We start from the raw sequence: 12,360 nt of genomic DNA, 5'->3' as shown, positions 1-12,360 counted from the left end.
TTTGAGAAGTTTTCAGCCATTATTTCTTTGAGTATTTTTTTCTGCTCCTTTCTTGCTCTCCTCTCTCTCTGGTACTCCAGTTTATTTGCATGGTGATGTACTTAACACTTTCCCACATTTCTCTGAAGCTGTTTGTGTTTGTTCTTTCTTCTATTTTTTCTTCTGTTCTCAGCTTGCATAATTTCTATTGATCTATCTTCAGATTTGCTAATTATTTCTTTTGACACTTCATTTCTGCCCTTGAGCCTCTTGTGCATTTTTTTTTTTAATTTTTTTAATTTATTTATGATAGGCACACAGTGAGAGAGAGGGGCAGAGACACAGGCAGAGGGAGAAGCAGGCTCCGTGCACTGGGAGCCCGACGTGGGATTCGATCCCGGGTCTCCAGGATTGCGCCCTGGGCCAAAGGCAGGCGCCAAACCGCTGCGCCACCCAGGGATCCCTGCTTTTTTTTTTAAAGACTTATTTATTTGTTTGAGAGAGCAAGCGAGCGCACTCTTGCCCACCTACAAGTGGGAAGGGCAGAGGGAAAGAGAGAAAGAATCCCAAGTAGACTCAGTACTGAGCGAAGAGTCCTATTTGGGGCTTGATGTCAGGATCTTGAGATCACAACCTGAGCCAAAAACCAAGAGTCGGATGCCCAGATGACTGAGTGCATTTTTTATTTCAGTTACTACAGTTTTCAACTCCAGAATTCCCTTTTTAAAAATATATATAATTTCTGTGTTTCTTTTGGTACTCTCTATTTGATACAACATTGTCATTCATACCTTTATTTACTACTTTAATTATGGTTTCCTTTGTCTCTGTGAACATTTATAATTGGCTATTTTGAACTTTTTTTCTGTTAAATTTAACATCTCACTCTCATAGTGCCTATGGTCACTCTCATAGGCAGTTTCTATTGCGTGCTTGCTTTGTTTCCTCCCTGTTATATGGGTCATACTTTTCTATTTCTTTGTATGCCTCATGATTTTTTGTTGGAAACCAGTCATTTTAGTTGATATGCCAACTCTGGGTACTGATTTTTCATCCTGGTATTGGGACTTGTTATTGCTATTTGCTTGTTTTTTTGTTTAGTGACTGAATTATTTTCTCTTTCTTGCTATTCTTCCAGTGTCAAGCCTCTGGGGGTAGCTTTAGGGAGTCACAGCTTTAAGTCGGTTTGGGATGACTGGTACTTATAGGGCTTTCTTTTCCTGACCAATGCAGCTGTTAAACTCCACTAATGGTCCAGATTGCTCTATTGTTTTCAACAATACCCTGAGACTTAAATTCCTCCACAAACTAATCAGATCAAATTGGGGCTCCCTGGAACGGAGAGTTTCTGAGGTCAATGTCTGCTATTTGTTCTTAACCCAGGAGTACTTCTCCCCTGTGTCTTACTCTTGGGTTCTCTTCTGCAAACTAGCTGGCTTACAGTCTAAGTTGTGTGTGTTTATTACCTCCACAGATCTTCCAGTTGCCTTTTACCACGACTTCCACCATTCTTGAGAATACCCTTCAGAGTTAAGCTTGTCTATGGTACTTTGGGAATGAAGTCAAGTCTTTTGGGAAGAGATTTGTTAGCATGTGTTCCTGCCTTTCTCCTGAGGCAAAATATCTGAGTCAGGGTTCTGGAGCTGGAGACAGGGACAATGGCAATCTTTTCTGAGTGACATCCTGGTTCTGGGAGCTGAGTGCTGGGGCTGGGCAATGGGAGTAGGGTGGGAGTGAAGTGCATGCAGCAACTTGCTTCTCTTGGTGTGGAACTCCCACCATTTCATGAGCTGGGCAGAAGGGCTTTTGGGGCCTCACTGTTTTCAGTGTGCCATGCCTGAGGTGTAGCCTCTGTTCCACAAGTAGGGGTTGTAAATGGGGAGCCCTTGCTTTTGATGTACTTGCCTAGGATTTAGTATCAGCAGCATGGGCTGGCGATAGTCCTGTTCCTTGCAGGAAGAAGGCTCTTGGACTTAGCTGGGGGAGGAGGTTGACCACAGCAGGAACTGGAACCTTGCTGAGATGGGAGAGGGTAGGAGTGAGAGTGATCCTGGTTCCAAAACCACAGGCTTTGACCTTTCAGTCTGAATTTTCATAGATTTTTATTGAATAGTTTTCTTTATTTACTGTTTGCACTCAGAGACCATTTCTAGAGGTTTTGAATGGTTGTTTTTTAAAATAATTTTCACCAATTTCACTGGGGAGTGGGCCAGCAGAGCTCCTCGTACTGTGAGGCTAGGAATCAGTCTCTTGTAACTTTGTTTTGTTGAGCTAGTGGTCATACCTCCTTAAAGCTTGACTCAAAAAAGGATTTCCTTCCTTATGGTCCCTGACCACTCCTCCTAACATACTCCTTAACATATCAAGTTTCAGATGATGCTTGTATGATATGGAAGGCCAAGAGAATTGATTTCCCCTGCTTATGTTCCTTAAAAAATGAATTCACTACATGTGGAGGTACTCTAGAAGGGAAAATTTGCACATGACTACAAGTTGGTTAAGGAAAAGAAAATAATAGTAGCTAGCGAATTTTTTTTAAAGATTTTATTCTTTTATTCTAAAGTAATCTTTACACCCAACAAGGGGCTCTAGCTTACAACCCTAAGATCAAGAGTCACGTGTTCTACTGACTGAGCCTAGAGAATTTTTTTTTTTAATTTTTATTTATTTATGATAGTCACAGAGAGAGAAAGAGAGGGAGGCAGAGACATAGGCAGAGGGAGAAGCAGGCTCCATGCAGGGAGCCTGATGTGGGATTTGATTCTGGGTCTCCAGGATCACGCCCTGGGCCAAAGGCAGGCGCCAAACCGCTGCGCCACCCAGGGATCCCGAGCCTAGAGAATTTTAACATGAGGGCACCTTAGTATACTTAATTTTTTTCAAGTTGGCTTGTAGGTGTTATAGTTAATTCTTGATTTCTTTGACCTGACTTACACATCAAAATCAGCAGGCTTCGTCCTCAGTTTTGCTGTCATCTTAAATTAGTTTCTTTTGATTCCTTTTTTATTTTATTTTTTTTCCTTTCCAGGGGCCACTCAACAGTGAGTCTTCCAACCAGAGCTTGTGCAGCGTGGGGTCCTTGAGTGATAAAGAAGTAGAGGTAAGAGGCCATGTTCATTGTGAGACTTTACATGTTTCCATACTTTCAGTCTGGGTTGAAAGATAGCACTGCATAACTACAGGACACTGATTCACTTGTCTGTGCCTTATATCTCCTTATAAGTTTGATATTTTGTACATACTCTCAAAATTTTATAATGTGAAAAATTTAACAAAATGCTAATTGTAATGTATATGGTGTTTAACAGACTCCTGAGAAAAAACAGAATGACCAGCGAAACCGGAAAAGAAAAGCTGAACCATATGAAACTAGCCAAGGTAGTAATAATTTCACACCAATAAAAATACTAAATTCTTATGTACTTAGAATTTTCCAATTCACGCTAAATAATTAGTTCAGATACAGGGATTCCTAACAAAGGAGATTTTTTTGTACCTTAAGGGAATAGCAGGCTGTTTATTATAGACTTGCCATTTGATATACACCTGACAAAAGTGTCAGTTCTCTGGGGACTTTTTGTTTTCCCTGTTGTAAGTTAACGATCTTCTCACAGGTTTTTCTTCAGATTAAGCACGTATTATACAGAAAAGAAGTTACTTTGGCGTTTTAACCATGTCTTGCATTAGCTCAGTGATTTGTTAATAAAAGATAACCAGAAATAGTTTTATTTACATGGCTGTCCTTTCTACCTCCTCTTCTTCTGTGGCAATTATCTAGTTGAACATTGGCACCCAGTGGGATCATTCTGTAAATATGAGGATTATGATGCTAAATATCCATATGTAACGAAGGAGGGAATAAATGGTTTGTTTCGCCCACCTACCCCTCTGAGGAATGGAAGTCTTAGTCTTTTTAACATTTTTCTTTTTTTATCTACAAATTATTTTTTACTTTTGAGGGAAAAATTTTCCCAAAGTGACATGGCCACACAGTTTTTTGTGGTGTAGAATAAACTCTTTAGTTCTGATGAGTTTGTTTTGAATTCTTTGTTCTCCTAATTGAGGGCATGGACTATAAATTAATTTTATTTTGATTCACAGTTATGGCATAGGTTTTGTTAGTATGTTATAAAAGAAAGATTAGCAAATCTTAAAGGAGAGCAAGCTCAGAAAAAAATCTTTTCACTGCTTTATTAAGTCTTTTTATTAGATGAGAAAACTCTGTTCTTATGAAACAGGTAATTTGGCTTTTATTTGTTAAAAGTAAAGCCAACATTTGAATTGATAACGTATGCAGTTATTGAATTCATAGTACATTTAGTGAATGATGGTTTACATATGTTATTGGAAAAACTATACTTACTTTGGTTTCATTTTCAGGGAAAGGCACTCCTAGGGGACATAAAATTAGTGATTACTTTGAGGTAAGTTAAATTTTTGGAAAAAAAATCTATAGTGATTTTTTAAAGAACTAAATCCTTGCGTTCATTTAAAGCTTTAGAAAGCAATATTTTGCCTTTACTGTGCTCTTCTCCCCTTCTTCCCCATCTTCATCAATCTGATGGTGCCCCATCTCTCTCCATTAAGAGGAAACTGCTGCTGACTTCCTAAATTTAAATTTGTTTATGATGTGTCTTGTCTGTGATGATATAAAAATTCACAAATGAAGTGATTTTTCTCTTGGCCAGACTAGGTTTTGGGTCTTACAAAGATTGAAATGGAGTGACTTGGACTCTTCTTTTGTCCTCTTCCCTTTAGTTCAGTGGGACATGTAGTGAGCTTGTTGACCAATCGTTAGTGGTTCCTAAAAAAGACACTAACATCCACTATATCACTGTATTCTGCTTTCGGGTGTTTTGAGACAAGAAGGGAAAACATTCTTCTCTGATGTCCTTTCAAAACCATGTGTACCTTCAGCTTTCTAGCCATGTTTTCTTTATATCTTGGTACATTTCTGCTGGAGCTCCTTCTTAAAATCTGATTGAAAAAAGCAAAATTTGACTTACATGGCATTTTTTCTTTAGCATAAGATGTATTGACTTATTAAAGGGGCCATATAATTAAGACCTGTTTGTGTGTTAATCTTTTACTCTCCTTATCTGAAGCATAGTACTGTTTTGAATTATTCATATCCATTTTTCCCTGTTGGCCAGTTTGCTGGGGGAAGCGGGCCAGGAACCAGCCCTGGCAGAAGTGTTCCACCAGTTGCACGATCCTCACCGCAACATTCCTTATCCAATCCCTTACCGGTAAGCATTCACCTGGAGAAATTTGACACCTGTTGTAGGAGACAAGAAGCCCAGGAACACTCAAGCAGTTTCTCTTCCATTAATTACCCAAGGGGAATGAGACATTAAGGAGAAACATTCATAGTATTACCTGTGAATCGCTTTAGATTCAAGTCTGTATCCGTAAATTTATGTTTTACAAGAGCTAACCCTATTTTGCAGTATAAGTTTCCTCTATGCTTACAGCTCGGTGTCCTGTCAAGGAAATAATTGCCAGTTCAAATATTAGGTTTTTATCCTTGCCAAGCTTATATGTTCCTGTAACTGAATTCTGTTTTTTTTTTTTTTAAATTGGTCAGCCCCTGGCATTTGATTTATTTTCAAGTCTTTCTCAGTGATGTGGTAGAGAAGCTAATGTTACACAAATTTGAGATAAGTTTGTTTCCTTTCTTCCTTTTTTTTTTTTCTTTTAAGATTTAAAAAAATAATCTCTACACTCAGTGTGGGGCTTGAACTCAGAACCCTGAGATCAAGAGTTGTAGGCTCTACCGACTGAGCCTGGCAGGCAGCCCTGTTCCCTTCCTTTAAGTGAGAATTGAAGGTCTTAAAAAAACATTTTAGCCAAGTTAGTGGTTCTCAACTGGGGGGTAATTTTACTTGTTAGAGGACATGGAGCAATGTTGGAGTAGTTTTTTATCACAACTAGAGGATGGGAGGAGGAGCTGTGGGCATCTAGTAGGCAGAGGCCAGAGATGCTGGCAAACATCTTACACAACAGGCCCCACAATAAAGAGTTACCTGCTCCAGGTGTCACTGGTGCCAAGATGGCAACTCCCTGAGCTACCTAACTAATACGGGGTTTTGTGTTAATTTACTTGAGTGCCTTTGGAAAATTTGTTGATACAAGATCTTTGTACTCAATCAAGAGTGTGTTCTGGCCGCTGATGTCTCAGGTATTGTTTTGGGATCTTGGAGAAAAGGGGTCTTCCAGAGATCAGCTTCTGTGCTAGGTCTCTTTTTAGGAATTTCGTTTAACTGTGCTGCTTCAGCAGAGTTGGGTAATAGTGTTCTTTTTCCTAAGTGATTTAGTTGGCTGCGTTAGAATATTCAGAATGCACTTCTTTCCCTCTTCCGCATCATAAAGTCATGCGTTCATTAGAGTGACTACAATTATTAAAGCACTGAGGAAAATATATTCAACTTGAAAATTTGGCTATCATTTTGTCATCCTTGTCAATCTTTAAAAATGTTAGAAATATTTGATATGTAGAACTGTTTGGTTAGATTTGAGGTTTGTAAGGTAATTGTCTAAGAGGCTTATGTACCTATTTTTTTTAACTATTTATTTATTAAAACGAAACAATTTTTTTAAAGTGATCTTTACACCCAATGTGGAGCTCAGACTTACAGCCCTGAAGATCAAAAGTCACATGTTCTACTGACTGAGCCAGCCAGGCACCCCTATTTTTCTTAGCTTTTCAACCAATTAAAGTGTTTAAAGTATTCCAACACAAGAAAGAAATATTACTAGCCCTCCTCCCAACCCTTTTATGCTCCCTGCCAGTTATTAGCCCCCTCCCTGCCACTGGGGATGGGCACTATCCTGACTTCTAACAGCATAGATGTTGTTTTTTGTTTTTCTGTTTTTGTACTTTGTATGAAAAGAATCATACGATATATAATCTTATGTCTGGCTTCTTTTATTCAACAGTTCTTCTATGAGATGCATCCATATTGTTGTATGTTGTTGTAGATCATTCACTGTCATTGTTGTGTGGTATAAGTTTAATATTTTTATTTAATAACATTTTTAACCATATGGTTAATCTGTTGTCCATCTTCTTCCACTAGAATGTTAATCCCATGAGAGCAGGGACTTTGCTTTGTTGTTTATTGCTGTTTCCATCTCTCAGTACTTCTTACATAAAGGTATAATTTTTTTTACTCTTTCCTCAACTTGACATGAAGAGGTAGTATCTTGTTCAGTTTTCAATCTCTAACACCCCAAATAGTACTTGGCACACACAGTAGATGCTCAAAACTGTGGAAAGGAAAAATTGATAGATAAAAGAATTACTTTAGCTTTTCTCCCCCTAAGTGACTCTTTTGTATTTTTTATTGAAAACAAAAAAGAACCTAAAACATGAGCCTTTTAATGCAGAACTTTGGTAAACTACACCCCATACCTGGCAAGCTAAGAATGAGTTTTAGATTTTTAAAGAATTGTAAAGACAGGGATCCCTGGGTGGCGCAGCGGTTTGGCGCCTGCCTTTGGCCCAGGGCGTGATCCTGGAGACCCAGGATCGAGTCCCACGTCGGGCTCCCGGTGCATGGAGCCTGCTTCTCCCTCTGCCTATGTCTCTGTCTCTCTCTCTCTCTCTCTCTGTGTGACTATCATAAATAAAAATTTAAAAAAAAAAAAAAAAAGAATTGTAAAGACAAAGAATATATCACAGACATGATATGTGGCCTTTTAAGAAGCCTGAAATTTTTGTCTGGCCCTTCACAAAAAAAATCTTTCCGGGAAATCATTATAAAGTTAGCTCCATGTAATCATTACTTAGGTCAAAAAGTAAAATATTTCCAGCACCCTGGAAACCTGCATGGTCTTTTCTGATTACAACTCTCTCCCTCTACCCTGGAATCAACCGCTGTCCTAATTTTTGTGATTATAATTTGCTATTCCTTACCAGTTAACTATGTATGCATCCCTAAACAAAATAGTTTCATTTTGTTATTAAATCAATTTTGTTAATCGTGGCATTTAATCACAGTGGTTAAATTTTCTGTATTCTGATTTTGGGCTGTTTGTTCTAGCAGTTACTAAGAGAGATGTATTCATATCTCTCATGGTTGTGAGAGTTCTTATATTTTTGTTTTGTGTATTAAGTGACTCTCTTCATCTTTTTGATACATTGTGTTCTAAATGCATTATTTCAGATATTCAGTATATCCAAATCATTGTATGATATAGATATTTCCATTTTTATCCTATTAGCTTTTCATTATTATGTTTTCAATATACCTGAAAAATATCTAACTGAATTTTTTATTCAGTCTAAAGTAGTTTTTTAACTTTAGCATTTATTTTATTTGCATTTAATTTAATTATCATTATATTGGGTTTAAATATACCATCTTTTTTTTTTTTAATTTTTATTTATTTATGATAGTCACAGAGAGAGAGAAAGAGGCAGAGACACAGGCAGAGGGAGAAGCAGGCTCCATGTACCGGGAGCCTGATGTGGGATTCGATCCGGGGTCTCCAGGATCGCGCCCTGGGCCAAAGGCAGGCGCCAAACCGCTGCGCCACCCAGGGATCCCCAAATATACCATCTTTTGATGTGTTTTATACTTATCCTGCATGTTCTCTGTTCCTTTTTCTTTCATTTCTTGCTTTTATTTGGGTTGGGTTTTTTTGTGGGGGGTAATAATTTCATATTCTCATCCTCTACTAGTAGCTAGGTCCTACTCTGTGTTTCTCTTAGAAATTACCACATGTATCTTCAGTTTACTTAAGTTTGATGTTAATAGTATCTTTAGCCTCCTCTCAGAGAAAGGATGACATCAGAACATTAACTCCATTTACTTGCTTCTAACTTGGCGGTGGTGGTGCATGTTTTTGTATTTTGCTTTTTTTTTCCAGCCTCATAAAACGTTATTATTTCATACTGTCAGTGTTCATTTACCTCAAAGAAGCAATAGCTTCTTTCCTTTTTGGATTTTATATCTTCCACTTAGGGTCATTTTTCCTCTGCTTAAAGTGCTCCTTTAGTATTCTTTTATATGTATCTGCTGCAGAGTTAACTCTTTAGGTTTTTGTTTGCTTAAATAATTTTATTTTGCTTTTATTCTTTCTTGTTTATTTTTTAAGATTTTATTTATTTATTTTTAAGAGATACACTGAGAGGTACAGAGACATAGGCCAAGGGAGAAGCAGGTTCCCTGTGGGAAGCTCAATATGGGACTAGATCCCAGGACTTCGGGATCATGCCCTTGAGCCGAAGGCAGATGCTCAGCAACTAAGCCACCCAGGTGTCCCGTTTGTTTTTATTTTTATTTTTATTTTTTTTTAAGATTTTATTCATTTATTCATGAGAGACAAAGAGAGAGAGGCAGAGACACAGGCAGAGGGAGAAGCAGGCTCCACACAGGGAGCCCGATGTGGGACTGACTCAATCCTGGGACCCTGGGATCATGCCCTGAGCCGAAGACAGACGCTCAACCACTGAGCCACCCAGGTGTTCCCAGTTTGTTTTTAATCTTGAAATACATTTTTGCTGTGTATATTAGTATGGCATTTTTTTCTCTTAATAATTGAATATATCATTACCATCTTCTGGCTCCCATTATTACTATTGAGAAAATGGCTTTCATTTACTTCTTATTTCTATGAAAGTATTGGTTTTTTTTTCCCCCCTGGCTGCTTCACAAATCTTTATATGTGGTGTTCTGTAGTTTCACTATGATGTGTCCTTTTATTTTTCTTGTCATTTGTTGGATTTCTTTGTTGGGTATCATACCAGTTCTGGATAATTATTAGGCATTGTCTCTTCAGATATGATCTCTGCCCTGTTCTCTTTTTCTTCTTCCTATGATACTCCAATTAATTTTATGTTAGACCATGTGACTTTGTTTACTTCTTTTTTCTATTTTATTTTTGTCTCCATAATGCTCCATTCTGGATAGTTTCTTGCCTTTCAGTTCCCAGATTCTCTGTTTTGTTTTATCTAATTGCTGTTAACCCCGGTTAATTCTTATTTTTGTTATTTTATGTTCCATGCTGATATTTTCAAGCTTGCCTTCTATTATCATTTTTTTTTAAATCTAGTAGACCTTGTTTTATAATCTGTATTTGGTAATTCTGACATTTGAAGTTTTTATGAATCTACTTGTTTCTTATTTTTCTTAGCTGTTGCTCTGGGCTTTATTTCTTTTATGCTTCATTTTATTGACTGTGTGCCGCTCATTGTTCCTGAAAAATTATTTGTGAAATTTCTTTAGGATCTAAGACAAAGATGTGTTCCTCCAGGGAAAAATTTTATTTGCTTCTTCCAAGTACCTAGAAATTTTACTCATCCAGTACTACTTTCAGTTACTGAATTCTTGGCTTTCATTTTGTTTGTTTGATTTATTTTGTTTGTTTCATTCACCCATTCAGTATTGATCTGGATTGTGTTAACATTTCTCAGGGGAGCCCTTGCCTCCTTCATTGCCAAGGCAACTTCCTTGTAGTTCCCTGAAGGTGGAGGAAAGTTTTCTTTGGTTTACACTTTCCCTGACTGAGTATAACACTTTAGAAGCCCTGGAAACTTGAAGTGTGAAGGGTATCCTTTTGAACCCCCTGCCATCAGTGGACCTGTGATTATCTGCTTGGCATATTATACCCTGGAAATGGAGATTCAAGATCTGCAGGTACCCGTAGGGCAAATGTGACTTTGGTGCTTCATTTATGTGTCTTGTATTCCTAATTTCCCTTAGAATTTGCCCTGGCAGATCCCTACTATTTTATCAACTCTTCAGTGCTTTTAATATCTTTTTTTCTTATTTTGCCCTGTTTTTATGATTATTTCCTAAGAAAAGTTTTAGACATTCTAGCCTGCTGTATTTCCAGAAATACTCTAAAATCTTTCAGCCCTTGGCAAATATTTATTGATTATATAACAGAATGATTAATTTTAGTATTGCAGCTTCAGAGATACAAGTAGTGCAAATATTGCCGTGATTGGGTATCCCAGTGCTTTGTAGCCTGTATTGAAATAGTTGCATTTGTTTGGGATAGGAATGTTGGTCTCAAGGAATGGGATTCTACTTACAGATTAAAAAACTAAATTCTTTTGTTGGGATCATTTCAGTTAGTTTCTTTTCTTTCTTTTTTTTTCTTTTTTTTTTTTTTTAGTTAGTTTATTTTCTAAAATGAGTGTTACGTAGTTTTTCCTAATGAAGTGATACATGCTGACTATGAAAGCCCAAGTCGAAGTAGTAAAATAGAAAGTCTCCTCCAGAAGAATTATTATTGAAGAATTTAGTGGGCATAAACATATAGTGTATGTTCACTTGATAGATTTCCTCATTTCTGTTGTTTATTTATTTAACCAATATCCTATGAACATTTTTGTGTCCTATAAATAGTGCTGTAATGAATGTACTTGTTATATATCTGTACTTTAGGCATTTCTTTTCCTTCGGATAAATTTCCAAACTGTAATTCCCTAGTCAAAGAATATGCTTACTTTAGGTGTCATCACCTAATTGCTAGCAGATTATCAGCAGTTTGTGGGTTCCAGTTTCTGCATAGCCTCCTAATACTGAAGTTTCATTGTAGTCTTTGTCAGTGAGAAGAATACCTTGTTTTACCTTGGATTTCTTCTTCAGTGATATTAAACATCTTTTTACAAGTTTAATGGCCTCTTTTAATGCTTATTTAGGCTCTTTGCCATTTATTTATTGGAGTATTTGTTTTTTTTCTTCCTGATGAATAAGAATACATTATTTTTTAAGATTGTTAACTCATTATCATTTATATGGTAAACATTTTTACCTGTTTGTACTTTTATCTTTTAACTTTATGTTGACTTGCCATTCAGGGGTAAAAAAAATTTGGAATCAAATTTATTGGTGCTTTTCCTTTATGTCTTAATGGTTTTGTGTTATTCTAAGATGTTCCTATATGGTTTGTATTTTTAACGTCTTGTTTAAAAAGTCCTTCACCACAGAAAATCATAAAAGTACTTGTTTATATTTTCTTGTAATTTTTATGTGTACTATGAGGAAGCAATCTACTTTTCCCATTTTTTCTAATACCTGCAAAATATCCTGCCATCTTTTTAGTAAGTTCCTACTAATCTGAAATACACATTAAATCACAAATTTTTTAAAAAATTTTTATTTATTTATTCATGACAGACACAGAAAGAGAGAGAGGCAGAGACACGGGCAGAGGGAGACAGGCTTCATGCAGGGAGCCCGACAAAGTACTCGATCCCTGGTCTCCAGGATCATATTCCAGGCCGAAGGTGGCACTAAACCGCTGGGCCACCAGGGCTGCCCTAAATCACAAATTTTATATCCAAATTATAGGGGTCTGTTCCTGATTTTTCTGTTCTGTGCCACTGATTGATCAGTCTGCTCACGTACCAGTGTTATACTGATG

The 12,360-nt window shown here is 37.1% G+C and overlaps 1 protein-coding gene across 7 annotated transcripts in view; it reads left to right on the top strand.

Annotated features, from left to right (window-relative positions):
• Positions 1-12,360, top strand: part of TLK2 (tousled like kinase 2) — a 117,582-nt gene that overhangs the window by 44,327 nt on the left and 60,895 nt on the right. For 5 of the 7 annotated variants that reach the window (XM_072746910.1, XM_072746912.1, XM_072746909.1 and 2 more), the window contains 4 exons: positions 3,008-3,079; positions 3,288-3,357; positions 4,360-4,403; positions 5,133-5,228. In XM_072746910.1, the coding sequence (XP_072603011.1) occupies positions 3,008-3,079; positions 3,288-3,357; positions 4,360-4,403; positions 5,133-5,228 (282 nt within the window). The remainder of the gene's footprint in view (positions 1-3,007; positions 3,080-3,287; positions 3,358-4,359; positions 4,404-5,132; positions 5,229-12,360) is intronic. The other 2 variants (XM_072746911.1, XM_025999540.2) reach the window with 1 other exon arrangement.

This window comes from Vulpes vulpes, chromosome 2 (genome assembly GCF_048418805.1).
Source record: "Vulpes vulpes isolate BD-2025 chromosome 2, VulVul3, whole genome shotgun sequence".
Classification (NCBI taxonomy): Eukaryota; Metazoa; Chordata; class Mammalia; order Carnivora; family Canidae; genus Vulpes; species Vulpes vulpes.
The sequence above is the reverse complement of the archived record's forward strand: the minus strand, read 5'-3'. Positions and strand labels throughout refer to the sequence as shown.